Source organism: Phyllobates terribilis, unplaced genomic scaffold (assembly GCF_046119375.1).
Source record: "Phyllobates terribilis strain yellow unplaced genomic scaffold, ASM4611937v1 Scaffold_11__3_contigs__length_659146591, whole genome shotgun sequence".
In the NCBI taxonomy this organism is placed as follows: domain Eukaryota; kingdom Metazoa; phylum Chordata; class Amphibia; order Anura; family Dendrobatidae; genus Phyllobates; species Phyllobates terribilis.
Window position 1 is genome coordinate 221433676 of NW_027362771.1, and position 16433 is coordinate 221450108.

At 42.5% G+C, this 16433-nt stretch overlaps 1 protein-coding gene across 4 annotated transcripts in view; it reads right to left on the reverse strand.

The window, feature by feature from the left end:
- Positions 1–16433, reverse strand: part of KCND2 (potassium voltage-gated channel subfamily D member 2) — a 677709-nt gene that overhangs the window by 167680 nt on the left and 493596 nt on the right. For all 4 annotated transcript variants that reach the window (XM_073652073.1, XM_073652072.1, XM_073652075.1 and 1 more), the window contains exon 2: positions 12519–12681. In XM_073652073.1, the coding sequence (XP_073508174.1) occupies positions 12519–12681 (163 nt within the window). The remainder of the gene's footprint in view (positions 1–12518; positions 12682–16433) is intronic.

The window sequence follows — 16433 nt, forward strand, 5'->3', positions numbered from 1 at the left end:
GTTTGAGCTGCATGACATTAGCATAATCGACCCGATTCTCTCGCATGAGAGAATATATGCTAGCGTGAGTGCACCCTTAAACTCAGGTTAAATAGTAGTCAGTGCACAGCTGCCATTATATAAAGTGATTCGGATTAACTCCATATAAGGTTTAGCTGTTCTAGTAGGATTTTCTTGACATTTTCTTAGTTGTATTTTATAGCAAAAGTCATGGTCCATAAACAACATACAACAGAAGATAGGGACCTCACCGTTGAAAGTAATCAGATAGAAGGAGGGTACAAAAAACTCCCAAAGCATTAAATATACCATGGAACACAGTGAAGTCTGTCATCAAAAAGTGGCTTAAATTTATAACAACAGGGACATTACTTAGAATTAGACATCCATCAAAAATTGATGAAAAGACAAAAAGAAAATTGGTTTGTGAGGCTGCCAAGAGGACTAAAGCAACATTAAAGAAGCTGCAGGAATTTCTGACAACTACTACTTATGTACTGCATGTGACAGCAATCTCCTGTATTCTTCAGATGTCTGACCTTTGGGGTAAAATGGCAAGTCAAGCTTTTCCTACCAACAAAACATCCAAGCACAGCAATATTTGGCCAAAACCTAAATCAACTCTGCCAAAAGCATGTTGGAAAATGTGTATCATCTGATGAGACCAAAGTTGAACTTTTTGGCTACAATTCGAAAAAGGTATGTATGGCGCCAAGCCAACACTGTGCATCCACAAAAGAATACCATATCCACAATGAGGCAAGCATGATGGAGGCAGCATTATTCTTAGGGGCTGTTTTTCAGTAGCTGGAACTGGGGCTTAAGTCAAGGTGGAGGGAATTATGAACAGTTGCAAATTGTTACGGTGGTGGGCGAATGTAACACTGGTGGATGTGAACCCACTGCTCTATGGGCCAGGTTTACCCTAAGCAACTATCTGGTGTTCACTAGTGGCTGTGGTGGTGAGGATAGGCTTGGCCGCAGGTAGTCACCAGGTACCACTCCAGGGCAGTACCCAGGTCTGCAGCAGCTGACCAGAGAGTCAGAGGTGCGGTACAGAAGTGCAAAGACAAAGCAAAGTTAGATGGTCCAAGGTCAAGGCACACAGCACAGGATTAGTAGGGACAGCCGAGGTCAGGAGCAGAGAGGTCAGACAGGATGGGTAGGCAATTCGGGTCAATAACAGAGAATCAATACAAGAAAATGCACAAACAGGACGCTAGCAGATGAACGAGCAAGGAATCAATGTTTGGGCCGGGAGTGGTAGGTGGAGCTGCCTGATGTAGACCCTGCTAGTACGGGATAGGTTGGGGAAGCTAATCTCTGCATGACACAGCAGGGTTAAATTCCTGTAGAGACCGGCCCCGCCCCCTAAGGCTAGATGGAATCCACATGTAGTTGCAGCAGTGCTGAATGAAGCAACCTCAGAGGGACATGAGGAAAAATAGAATGGTGAGCATAACGGCGCTGGGAAGGCCTGGAAGTCACCGCTGTGACACAAATATCAGTCAATTTTGCAACAAAACCTTCAGGCCTCTGCTAAAAAGCTAAAGATGAATTTCACCTTTCAGCACAACGATGACTATAAGCATATCTCCAAATCAACAAAAGAATGGCTTCACCAGAAAAATATCTACATTTTGGAATGACCCTTCCAGACTCCAGACCTGAGTCCAATTGAAAACCTGTGGGTTGATCTGAAGAGGGCTGTACACAGGAGATGTCCTTGCAATCTGAAAGATTTGGAGCGCTACTGCAGTGAAGAGTGGGCAAAGATTGCCAATTCTAGATGTGCCATTTTGACTGACTCCTACCCAAAAATACTTAATGCTGTCGTAAATCACCTACTTAAATAAATCACCTACAGCACACATTGCCATTCACGTGCTATTTTTAAAGTCTTCACGACCAATGATGAATATTTATGTCATCGGCCGTGTCCCTGCCTTTGAAATAGGCTCTGGCGCTGAGCTCACATCTTTCCCTGCATTTGATGGCTGATTTAATGAGCCATCAATTGCCTCTAACAGCCACGGCCTGCAGCAGTTAACCAGTTAAACGCCGCTGTCAATCACTGACAGCGGGATTTAACACGCGCCGTCTGGAAGTAATAAGTCCCACCCATCGGTGCCCCTGCCATGTGATCGCGGGTGCCGATGGGTTCTCATGACAGTCGGAGGTCTACAGAAAACCCCAGTGCCTGTCATCATGATACTCCTGTGAACGCCGGCCCATGGTTGGTGTTCATAAGAGATCATGACTTTTTCTATACAGAGCAGTGCTGAAGCAAAAGTTCAAATCACCCTCCTTTTGCCCCATTAAAAATGCAACAATTATAAAAAAAACAAAATAAAACACATATTTGGTATCGCTGCATTCAGAAATGTCCAATTTATCAAAAAAAAAAAATAAATGAATCAGATCGGTAACTGGTGGAATGAGAAAAATAAATCAAAATGCCATTTTTTTTTGGTCGCCACAACATTGCAATAAGAGGCGATCAAAACATCATATCTACCCCAAAATAGTATCAATAAAAATGTCATATCAAGCCACAAAAATAAGCCCTCACCCAGCCCCAGAACCCGAAAATTGGAAATGCAAGGCGTCTCAGAAAATGGTGACAAACGCAAAAACTTTTTTTCATACAAATTTTGGAATTTTTATTCACCACTTAACAAAAATGTATAGGTTATTTTTTATTTATCTGTGTACTCATACTGACCTGGGGAATCATATTACCAGGTCAGTTTTACCATATAATGAACATGCTAAATAAAAAACACAAAAAGCAATTGTGGAATTGCACTTTTTTTGCAATTTCACTGCACTCGTTCTTTTTTCTCATTTTCCAGTAAACTATATGGTAAAATGAATAGTGCCATTCAAAAGTACAACTCGTTCCTCCAAAAAGAAGCCCTCAAACAGCTATATTGACAAGAATATAAAAAAGTTATGGCTCTTTGAAGAAGGGGAGGATAAAAATAAACCCGCACCACTCCCCCTTCCCCCCAAAAAAAATTGCCTGGGGTTGAAGGGGTTAACATGGCAATCTATTGGAGAAGCATTGAAAATTTATATAATGCCATGTATCATGAAAATTACAACATTGTGACATATAAAATGCATAGAGGAAGTTTGGAATACAATGTCACAATAAATGCTAGTAAACAGAGCAATCATGTTAAACCAATACAAGGACACAACAACGAACAAATATAACCAAATGAGTGCAAGGATACCTAGAAACGAGGCAGATTGAAATAACCAACATTAAGACCTTTCAATAGTCAAGGCAAGGGCATGTGGGGGGGGGGGATAGTTAAGCAAAGAATCTGAGATGAGAAGTAGATTATCAAGGGCTACAGGAAACTAAATCGGCCATATGGGCTTCCAGGGATTCCAGACCTGGAGAAAGTGGGGGTGTCAGAAGGAATCCCAGCTAATTAACTCCTCCAAACGTCGGATCGTGTCAACCTTGATCAACCATTCAAGATGAGAGGGAGGGGATTCTGGCTTCCAGTGTAGGGGGATTAACTGTTTTGCTGCCCCTAGTAAGAGAGGAAGCAAATCATGTTTTCTGGGTTTAAGGTTTTGAGATGGACAGGTCAGCAACACCTCTTTCGGGGATAAAGAGTTTCTTATCAGGCCCGGATCCTTCAAGGTCTCTTCTATTTTTACCCAAAATGGTCTAGTCTTAGAGCAAAACTAAAAAATGTGGGACATATTCCCCATCTCAGTTTTACATCTCCAGCAGAGGTTAGAGTCAATTAATCCAAAATGATAAAGAAGTTCCGGGGTCCTGTACCACCGTGTTAATATTTTGTACGAGTTCTCTTGCATAATAATGCATCTAGAGAAACCGTGGTAATTGGAGAGGATAGAGTCAACCTCCTACTCTGATGAGGAGATGTTTAGCTCCTTTTCCCAAGAGAGCAAGAAGGTGGGCCTCTGGGAGGACTGAGGCAAAATCAAGTGGTTATATATTTTCGATATCGCTTCAGAGACTGGGAACGAGAGTTTGCTCAAATTATCCACCCATGACCCCCTCCCCGCCCTAGGAAATTTTGATTTAAATGTTGAGAAGATGTGAGCAACATGTTTAAGTTGTAGAAAATCAGTTGGGCGCGTGGAGGTGCCAACCGGCCAGGACTCCAACATAGGGATTTTTTTAGATTGAAAATGCTTAATTGAGTAATTTGTAAGGTCCGACCAAAAGTTTTAAGGGTCTGAAAATTTTGGATCCAGGAAGTATGGAATGGTAAAAATAGGGGCTTGGTCCGAAAGAAGTTCACTCTTGTTTAAATCTTTATCTAGGTTTAGTTTGACCGCATAGAGATGTAGCAATAATAGTGTCGCTTAAAGTGTCAGAGGATGGGATTACATTAGTTCATATATTTTTATGGGGGTTATACCCCAGAAGTAGATAGTCGATGTCTGAGTTATCTCTAGATTTTGAGGTGTTAGCTTACTTAAGACATCTATTTAAGTGGATTGTTTTGTAGTAATTTAAAACGTCAGGAAGTCCAATACCTCCCTTACAATTGGGTTGGGTTAGGATTTTATGTGGTAGCCTAGACTTCTTGTATTTCCAGATAAACTGAGATATAACCTGTTTAATTGAGGAAAAAAAACAAAGGGAGACTTATGGGGAGCATATTTATGTGGTAGATAATTTTGGGGAGAATATACAGTTATATGAAAAAGTTTGGGCACCCCTATTAATCTTAAGCTTATTGTTTTATAAAAATTGGTGTTTTTGCAACAGCTATTTCAGTTTGATATATGTAATAACTGTTGGACACAGTAATGTTTCTGCCTTGAAATGAGGTTTATTGTACTAACAGAAAATGTGCAATCTGCATTCAAACAAAATTTGACAGGTGCATAAGTATGGGCACCCTTATCATTTCCTTGTTTTAAATACTCCTACCTACTTTTTACTGACTTACTAAAGCACTTTTTTTGGTTTTGTAACCTCATTGAGCTTTGAACTTCATAGCCAGGTGTATGCAATCATGAGAAAAAGTGGCCACTTGCAAGTTGTTCTCCTGTTTGAATCTCCTCTGAAGAGTGGCATAATGGGCTCCTCAAAACAACTGTCAAATGATCTGAAAACAAAGATTATTCAACATAGTTGTTCAGGGGAAGGATACAAAAAGCTGTCTCAGAGATTTAACCTGTCAGTTTCCACTGTGAGGAACATAGTAAGGAAATGGAAGAACACAGGGACAGTTCTTGTTAAGGCCAGAAGTGGCAGGCCAAGAAAAACATCAGAAAGGCAGAGAAGAAGAATGGTGAGATCAGTCAAGGACAATCCTCAGACCACCTCGAGAGAGCTGCAGCATCAACTTGCTGCAGATGGTGTCACTGTGCATCGGTCAACTATACAACGCACTTTGCACAAGGAGAAGCTGTATGGGAGAGTGATGCGAAAGAAGCCGTTTTTGCAAGCACGCCACAAACAGAGTCGGCTGAGGTATGCAAAAGCACATTTGGAGAAGCCAATTTATTTTTGAAAGAAGGTCCTGTGGACTGATGAAACCAAGATTGAGTTGTTTGGTCATACAAAAAGGCGTTATGCATGGCGGCAAAAAAACACAGCATTCCAAGAAAAACACTTGCTTCCCACAGTAAAATTTGGTGGAGGTTCCATCATGCTTTGGGGCTGTGTGGCCAATGTCGGCACCAGGAATCTTGTTAAAGTTGAGGGACTCATGGATTCCACTCAGTATCAGCAGATTCTTGACAATAATGTTCAAGAATCAGTGATAAAGTTGAAGTTACGCAGGGGATGGATCTTTCAGCAAGACAATGATCCAAAACACCGCTCCAAATTTACTCAGGCATTCATGCAGAGGAACAATTACAATGTTCTGGAATGGCCATCCCAGTCCCCAGACCTGAATATCATTGAACATCTGTGGGATCATTTGAAGAGGGCTGTCCATGCTCGGCGACCATCAAACTTAACTGAATTGGAATTGTTTTGTAAAGAGGAATGGTCAAAAATACCTTCATCCAGGATCCAGGAACTCATTAAAAGCTACAGGAAGCGACTAGAGGCTGTTATTTTTGCAAAAGGAGGATCTACTAAATATTAATGTCACTTTTCTGGTGAGGTGCCCATACTTATGCACCTGTCAAATTTTGTTTGAATGCAGATTGCACATTTTCTGTTAGTACAATAAACCTCATTTCAAGGCAGAAACATTACTGTGTCCAACAGTTATTACATATATCAAACTGAAATAGCTGTTGCAAAAACACCAATTTTTATAAAACAATAAGCTTAAGATTAATAGGGGTGCCCAAACTTTTTCATATAACTGTAAGTTGTAACTAAGTTTTTCCTGGGAATTGGATGTTTCGCCCCCAGCAGTTCACCCCCCGCAATTCGCTCCCGGGTACATTTCGCCCCCGCACATTTCGTCTCCAGCATTTGGCCCCCAGGATGTTGTGCCCCCGCACATATCGCCCCCGGATGTTTCGCCCCCATCAGTTCGCCAAACATCCAGGGGCGAAACGTCCGGGGGCGAAATGTGTGGGGGCGAATCTTCCTGGGGGCGAAATGCTAGGGGCGAAATGTGCAGGGGCGAAATGTACCTGGGGGCGAACTGATGGGGGCGAACTGCTGGGGGCAAATTGCTGGGGGCGAACTGCCGGGGGCGAAACTTCCTATAACCGTTTTTCCTACCCATCCACGAGAGCAGAGGGTTATCATATGTTTTCAGGAGGGATTTAATTTTCTCTATTAGAGGTAGAAAGTTCCTTTGATAAAAGAAGTCTGGGATTTTAGTGATCTGCACTCCCAAGTATTTAATGTGGTCAGCCGGCCATTTAAAGAGGGTAATTTTCTGAAGAAATTCTATGTCGCTTTGAAATTTTTTTTTTTAATGAGAAAATCACTGACACTGGTGATAAAAATGGAAACAATTACCAAACATTGATTAAAATTGGATCCAAAACACTGATGCATTTTTTTGCTTATGAAAAAAATCACTGATGTCTGAAAGAGGCCTTAAACATGGTAGATTAGAATTTAAATGTGCCTTCTTTTCCAGGGACAGTGCCACTTGGCAGTATTTAGAAATTATTCCATATGATTATATTTTATTTATGATATAGCACCTACATATTCCACAGCGATTAACAGCACGTTGTCATCACCATAACCTTTGGGCCACATAACCTAAATTCTAAATTGAAGTATGAGCGGAAACTGAAGTACCCAGAGGAAACCCACACAAACATGGCAGATGTTGTTCTTGGTGGGATTAGAACCCATGAATTCAGCAATGCAAAGCAACACTGCTAACCAGTGAGCCAATGATACAAAGGGGTAGAGGAGCCGGCCCTCACAGGCTTATAATACACTGCTCAAAAAATAAAGGGAACACTTAAACAACATAATGTAACTCCCAAGTAATTAACACTTCTGTGAAATCTACCTGTCCAGTTATGAAGCAACACTGATTGTGAATCAATTTCTCCTGCTGTTGTGCAAATGGAACAGACAACTTGTAGAAATGATAGGCAATTAGCAAGATACCCCCTATAAAGGAGTGGTTCTGCAGGTGGTGACCACAGACCATTTCTCTGTTCTCATCCTTTTTGGCTGTTGTTTTGGTCATTTTTTCATTTTGCCATTTCTCTCACCCCTAAAGGTACAGTAGCATGAGGCGGTGTCTACAGTACAACCCACAGAAGTTGCTCAGGTAGTGCAGTTCATCCAGGATGGCACATCAGTGCGAGCTGTGGCAAGAAGGGTAGCTGTGTCTGTCAGCACAGTGTCCAGAGCATGGAGCAGATAGCAGGAGATGTGGAGGGAGCGATAGGAGGGCAACAACCCAGCAGCAGGACCGTTACCTCCTCCTTTGTGCAAGGAGGAACAGGAGGACCACTGCCAGAGCCCTGCAAAATGACCTCCAGCAGGCCACAAATGTGCATGTGTCTGCACAAACGGTTAGAATCCGACTCCATGAGGGTGGTATGAGGGCCCGACGTCCACAGATAGGGGTTGTGCTCACAGCCCAACACCATGCAGGACGCTTGACATTTGCCACAGAACACCAGGATTGGCAAAGTCGCCACTGGCGCCCTGTGCTCTTCACAGATGAAAGCAGGTTCACACTGAGCACATGTGACAGACTTGACAGAGTCTGGAGACGCCGTGGAGAGTGTTCTGCTGCCTGCAACATCATTCAGCATGACCGGTTTGGCAGTGGGTCAGTAATGGTGTGGGGTGGCATTTCTTTGGAGGGCCTCACAGCCCTCCATGTACTCACCAGAGGTAGCCTGACTGCCAATAAGTACTGAGATGAGATCCTTAGACCTCTTGTGAGACCATATGCTGGTGCGGTTGGCCCTGGGTTCCTCCTAATGCAGGACAATACCAGACCTCATGTGGCTGGAGTGTGTCAGCAGTTCCTGCAAGATGAAGGCATTGAAGCTATGGACTGGCCCGCCCATTCCCCAGACCTGAATTCGATTGAGCACATCTGGGACATCATGTCTCGCTCCATCTGATCTTCTCCAGGCTTTGCTCAGTACATGACTTTACTGATTCTCCCCTTCCACTCTCTGACCATAATCTTCTTTCATTCTCTGTGAAGAACTGTGACTCTACTCAAGACCCCCCCACTTTCCACACTTATAGAAATATACACGCCATTAACACCCAGAAATTTATGAAAAAGTTGCAATCATCATTGGCCCCAATCTCCTCTCTCATGTCCCGACTCTGCATTGAAGCATTATAACGAAATAATGCTATGCGCCCTGGATGAAGCTGCACCTCCTACACAAAGAACAGTTCGGCATAGACAGCAACAACCCTGGCACACACCTCAAAAACGTCTTCTCCAGCGGTGTTCCAGGTGCGCTGAAAGGCTGTGGAGAAAATCTAATCTGCCCGAAGATTTCCTCCATTATAAATTTATGCTGAAAACATATAACTCTGCGCTTTACCTCTCCAAACAAACCTACTTTAACAACCTCATAATCTCACTTTCCAATAATCCTAAACGACTCATTGACACATTTCATTCTCTCCTCAATCAAACAGCACAGGCCCCGATCACTGACCTCAGCGCAGACGATCTGGCCAATTATTTCAAAGAAAAAATTGACCATATCCGACAGGAAATTTTCTCCCAATCCCCAAATGTTATGCATGCTCTCCCCCGCCACATTGTATCTTGCTCACTTTCTGATTTCGAACCAGTCACGGAAGATGAAATGATCAGGCTCCTTGCATCTTCTTGCCCTACCACCTGCACCAGTGACCCTATTCCCTCACATCTCCTTCAGTCTCTTGCTCCAGCTGTCACCACTCACCTAACTAAAATTTTCAACCTCTCCCTCTCATCTGGTATCTTTCCCTCTTCTTTTAAACACGCCAGCATATATCCATTACTTAAAAAAACATCCATTGACCAGAACTGCACGGCCAACTACAGACCTGTTTCCAATCTTCCCTTTATCTCTAAACTCCTGGAACGCCCGGTCTATTCCCGTCTAATCCGCTATCTCTCAGACAACTCTCTTCTTGACCCTTTACAATCTGGTTTCCGCTCTTTACATTCAACTGAAACTGCCCTCACTAAAGTCTCTAATGATCTACTAACAGCTAAATCTAATGGTCACTATTCCATGCTGATTCTCCTGGATCTCTCTGCAGCATTCGACACTGTGGTTCACCAGCTCCTCCTCACTCTGCTCCGCTCTATAGGCCTCAAGGACACTGTTCTCTCCTGGTCCTCCTCCTATCTCTCTGACCGCTCCTTCTCTGTGTCTTTCGCCGGCTCCTCCTCCTCGTTCCTTCCCCTTACTGTAGGGGTTCCTCAAGGATCAGTCCTAGGCCCCCTTCTTTTCTCCTTATACACTGCTCCCATTGGACAAACAATCAGCAGATTCGGTTTTCAGTACCATCTCTATGCTGATGACACCCAATTATACACCTCTGCTCTGGACATCACCCCTGCATTACTACAAAAGACCAGTGATTGTCTTTCTGCTGTGTCTAACATTATGTCCTCCCTCTGTCTAAAACTGAATCTGTCAAAAACTGAACTACTCATATTTCCTCCCTCCACTAACCTACCTGTGTCCGATATTGCCATTTCCGTTTGTGGCTCAACCATTACTCCCCAGCAACAAGCCCGCTGTCTTGGGGTAATTTTTGACTCAGATCTTTCCTTCACTCCTCACATCAAATCACTCGCTCGTTCATGTCACCTCAAAAACATCTCAAGAATCATGACTTTTCTCACCTTTGACTCGGCAAAAACTCTTACTGTCGCTCTTATTCATTCTCGTCTGGACTACTGTAACTCTCTACTTATCGGGCTCCCTCTTACTAAACTCTCCCCTCTCCAATCCATCCTTAACGCAGCAGCCAGGAAAATATTCCTCGCCAACCGCTACACCGATGCCTCTTCCCTGTGCCAGTCATTGCATTGGTTACCCATACAATATAGAGTTCAATTTAAACTTATCACGCTTACCCACAAAGCACTCCATGCTTCAGTACCCCCCTACATCTCCTCCCTTGTCTCAGTCTACCACCCTACACGTGCCCTCCGTTCTGCCAGTGACTTAAAACTAAAATCCTCCATAATCCGAACTTCCCACTCCCGTCTCCAAGATTTCTCACGTGCTGCGCCAATTCTTTGGAATGCACTACCCAGGACAGTTCGATTAATTCCCAATACCCACAGTTTCAAGCAGACCCTAAAAACCCATTTCTTTAGACTGGCGTATCGCCTCCACACACTATCTGTTCATCCCAGTTGTCCGTCCCAGTTTTCCCCCATATTAAAATCTTCTTCAATTTCAGGTTCATACCAACCATGCACATAATAGCCTCGGTCAGGACTGCACACATACTGGCAGATGACCAGTCCATGTATTATTTATCCTATATAGTATATCAAGGCTGCATTATACAATATATGTACATTCTACCTTTTGTGTCTCCCCCATTTCCTCATAGACTGTAAGCTTGCAAGCAGGGCCCTCACTCCTTTCGATATGAGATATGTTTATTCTGTATTGTTTGTATAAGTCCACCCTAAAATTTGTAAAGTGCTGCGGAATATGTTGGCACTATAAAAATAAAAATTCTTCTTCTTCTTCTTATTATTATTATCCACCAATGTCACATTGCACCACAGACTGTCCAGGAGTTGGCGGATGCTTTAGTCCAGGTCTGGGAGGAGAACCCACAGGAGACCATCCGCAACCTCATCAGGAGAATGCCCAGGCGTTGTAGGGAGGTCATACAGGCACGTGAAGGCCACACACAATACTGAGCCTCATTTTGACTTGTTTTAAGGACATTACATCAAAGTTGGATCAGTCTGTAGTGTGTTTTTCCACTTTAGGGGTGACTCCAAATCCAGGCCTCCATTGGTTAATAAATTTGATTTCCATTGATGATTTTTGTGTGATTTTGTTGTCAGCACATTCAACTTTGTACAGAACAAAGTATTCAATGAGAATATTTCATTCATTCAGATCTAGGATGTGTTATTTGAGTGTTCCCTTTTTTTTTTGAGCAGTGTATATAGGGTAAGGGGGAAGGAGACAGTAGGTCAGGGGGTTGAAGCAGCTCAGTGGTTGGCAGTTTAAGTGAAGTGGTGGGAATGGAGTGTAGGTAGTAGAAGAGTGTGTTGGATGAGATGTGGGATGACAGTTCAATGAGGACGTAAAGTTCAAGGAGTTTGCAGGTGAACAGGAGTAGTGATATGTATTAGATCAGAAAGACAGGGTAGACAGCAGTGTGAGCAGCCTGTACTTACATCAGCACAACTGGTATCTCCAGTATTAGATCAGAATATCCACTGGAAGCACATCTTCCTACATATTAAAGAGGAAGTCGGAGCTTCCTACTGCACAGGCACCTGTCCTGTTAACGTTCAGAACTGCCTAAGACAAGATTCTGTCACTGCAACAAAGTGGTAAACATTTTAATTATATAGTGATTACCTCCCTAGTCTTAACAGATGTGATTTACTAATTAAAGGCATTTAGGAGTTTATTTACAATTACATTTCCTTTGGTAATTTAATTGTTTTTCTATTCCTCGAGAACTCCATTTGAATTTAAGAAGGTCTCAGCTCTAAGTTTGGATGTAATCACTTCAGCCCATGACATTGAGTTGGATACAGTTGGATGCACTACTCTATACAGAAAGTCTGAGTTTGACATTTTTACGTGAAGGCCCTCATACAAAATATATAACAGGGCCCCTTATCTACCATACACAATTTAAAATACTAGAGTCTGCTTCTATGGCCAATGAACTTTTGGGTCTCCTTAGTCACCAGGACCAAGATAATTCTGGAAAACTACCTGCAGTTTTATCCAAGCTAAAGAGATTTTACTGTGATGTTACATCATGTGACAAAAGAAAAATCCATTTAATACTGTTCATATAATCACATAATTTCACTACCAGGACTCAACCTGTAGCATAATACAGGCATCATTACATTAGTTTTGTATGTTTTTACCTTTTGTGCTCTTCGCTTGTCTGCTCGTTGGTTCTGGTGGTAGATCCTGCTGAAGTTAGAGACTATTACAGGAACTGGTAATGCAATGACCAATACTCCACTCAGGGAACATATGGAGCCAAATATCTTCCCAGCTATAGTCTTTGGAACCATGTCGCCATACCTGCAGAAAACAAACCAACATATGTAGCTCGTTCAGAAATCTTATCAACATGCAATTTAAATGCATGAAGCTACCGAACCAAAAAGAATCACATTTATCAATGTCTTCATCTTTCTGTGCTACATGAAAATCCAAAATTCAACAGAATATAACAAATGTCAAAACAACCTATTAGTTAAAGAACTGGAACAATTATCTGTCTTGGGGCTGGATTAATGAACCGAAAAACAGAAAGCAAAGGATGTTGTGCCAAGTTTCGCATTTGGCAGATATTGATATATTTATTCAGTAGTAATATTATTGCACATTGAACTAATACAGTATTTTACAGAAAAATCATTTCTATGTCAAAAGATGTCTCATCAACACGTCAAGTAATACTCATTGTCAACGAAAGTAAGAATGTTGCCAGTTTCAACCAGCACTCGAGATGCTTTAAAAATCATAATTTTTCATTATCTATTTAAAACAGCACATGACAAACATGGGTAAAGTCAGAGAAACCAACGCATTTCAGGTTATTCATGGCATATAACAAACATATTGTTCATATGTTCTCTTTTTAAACAAACTCGACTGGAGTAAGAACTAAATCTCAAAATGCAGTGCATCAATCTAAACCTAAACAATTTTACAAAGAACACATTATAGCTTAGTGTTAAGGAGACAAGAAATGATGGAGCAATAGATATTGAACTTATACATAAAACTGCAATAGGCGTCTAAGGTGTGTAAGGGACTAGTAATGAAACGCTTATCAATATACTAAATGGCAAAATAACAATCACCCAACAGTTCCTATTGAAAACAGGCACAAGTATGCAGGGTTATATATGCATGTTATGTAGATGGCCCACGATTTAGGAGACTAATATTTCAATCCACTATATAAGAAAATGAGATTTATCCAATCATAATATTTCAATGAAGATAAGTCATTTTTCAATTTCATACAAAAGGAATATCATGTATTAAAGTGGGTATCCAAGATGCTTATAGTCTAATGAGGTTTTCCCTCCATTCACCATGTTTTTTGGATCTGAGGATGAGAGTTGCAGAATTTTTAACTGGTATACATAATCCACAGGGAATCTGGAGTATCCTAACACATTTGTGGTCAGATGTATTGTGCGCCGAGGGGGAGATTAGCCGGTTTCTGACCCGGGACCAGAGGGCATGTATGCGTTATACATACACCTGGCCAGTGGGTGCATCCTTGCTTCCATACACTTGTATGGAGCAAGGTCAAGCCCACTAGACGGGCCCTGGCCGGGAGTATGTATAACTATATATGCTCATACATACCCTCTTGTCCCAAGTCAGAAACCGGAGAATACCCACAGTGCACAGTGATGATTTGGACCGGACAACCCCTTTAATCATGGGTCATCTAGATAATAGGCATATAATGTATAACCCTAAACACACGTATCTTTTCAATATGTCATTTAAAAAAAAATCCCATTTAAAAAATGTGGCTTTAGTATATTTGCCTTTGTTGCCAGTTTTCAATGTTCAAATATCCTCTTCAGAGAGGAAGAAGACTTAAACTCTTCCTATTGGGGGTGGCAAACAAAAGTCAAAATCAAAATAAAATTTTAAGGACCCTGGCCACGTGACTTAAGATCAAAAATACAAAACCAGACACTCCATTTGCAGAACATGTGTTTCAGGTGTTCTACCCTCATCAGTGCAAAGCAAGAGGTCTGAGGTGAGAGGCCTCTGACAGGGCATATAAGATGGGAACGTTTGTTGTTGTCGAGAGTGCCAAGCCAGTGTAAGGAGACTTTATAGGCCATGCAATTATCATCTGGGAATTAAATATTTTATTTAATAATTAATTTAAATTCCCAAAGGAGAATTGCATGGCTTATAAGTCTACTTACACCGGCTTAGAACTCTCCATAAGGAGAAACTTTTCACCTTAGTCCCCATGTTTTCAATAGGAACTGTTTGGTTATTGCTATATTGCCATTTAGTATATCGCTAACCGTTTCATTACTAGTGATTGTACTATAACCATTTTTTTATTGAGATTTTATGTATAAGTCCATTATTTATTGCTCCTTCATTTTGTGTCTGTTTAATGACATACTATCATGTGCGCTATGTACCGTATTTTTCGGACCATAAGACGCACTTTTTTCCCCCAAAATTTGGAAGGAAAATGGGGGGTGCGTCTTATGGTCCGAACGTTACTTTACCGGTGGTGGTGGAGGTGAGATGCGGCTGGAGCCAGGGCCTGTATCTGTGCTGGAGTGGCTGGTGTTGGGTGGTGTAGCAGAGGAGCCAGGGCCTGTGCCGGGCTGTGAGTGGCGTCCGGCGGTGAGGCAGAGGAGCTGGGGCCTCTGCCGGGCTGTGAGTGGTGTCTGGTGGTGCGGCAGAGCAGCATGTGCGGCTTCCGGTGTCCGTGGCCATCTTCCTGAGGCCGTGATCCACGGGAAAATGGCCTCCTGAGCCGGCGCATGCGCCGACCGGGAGCTCCGGCGGCCATTTTCCTGTAGATCACGGCCTCAGGATGATAGCCGCACACGTTGCTGTGCCGCATTGCCAGACGCCGCTCACAGCCCGGCACAGGCTCGGCTCCTCTGCTTCACTGCCGGACGTCGCTCACAGGTCCAGGCTCCAGGCAGGTCTACAGGCCCCAGGCAGGTCCACAGGCCCCAGCAAGTCCACAGGCCCCAGCCAGTCCACAGGCCCCAGCCAGACACCGGCATCTCACCTTTTCTGCTGCCGCCGGGTTCCTCAGGCAGGGAACGGAGGGACCTGCGATTCAGCTCCACCATCACCGCAACTCACATCTGCTGGAGCACCGGCTTCATGTATCCAGGGTCCGCAGCATTCCTCCACTTCCGCCGGGCCATTTTCCTGAAGGACCCTGCCTCCTGCTCCACCACCCCCCAGGTAAGATACCTAATATAGAAAATATTTTTTTTTCCTATTTTCCACCCCAAAATTTGGGGTGCGTCTTATGGTCCGGTGCGCTTTATAGTCCAAAAAATACGGTAATAGTTATTAGGTTTTAATTGATGCATTGGATTATTGGATTTGGTTCTCACTCCTGTCAGGTTAGTTTAAAAAGAGGACATATCCACAATATGTTTGTTATATGTGATAAGTAAGAGTGGTCTATCCACTTGAATGCATAGGATTCTCTGATTTTAACCATCTTCGTCATGTGCCATTTTGGATAAATGAAGAATTAAGATTTTTAACGAATCTCGAGTGCTGGTTCAAACATATGTTTTTACATTTGTTGACCCTGGGAAGGAGTCAATGCTATACTCACTGTGCATGGAGGCATGTTCAATGGACTACACAGCTTTATAGACCTGCTGAGATAATCACTTTTTCTTAGTATCCTAGTAATACTCATGGTCAGAATTAGCCCCTTAAGATGCAACATGCTTAATCCTAAATTATGGATTCAATGGATTATGGAGTTATTGTTTTCAATTAATTGTGGTTCTATGGCACTGACATATGTATAGGATATATTTACTGGATGCTTTACCTGTACACATAGTAAGCATCTCATAATTTATCATTATAACTTCCACTTCTTGACTTGTGCTGCAAATCGTTTACAGCTGGGATAGGGGATTTATAACTTGTGAAAGCCCAAACATAATGGACATTTTTCTGAAACTAGAATTAACATTTGCAGAAACTTTAAAACTTAAAAACTTTTTCCCCAGAAGACAGCAGCAAAAGTAACTATTACTTTCATGGGTACAGGCAAATATTTCAAT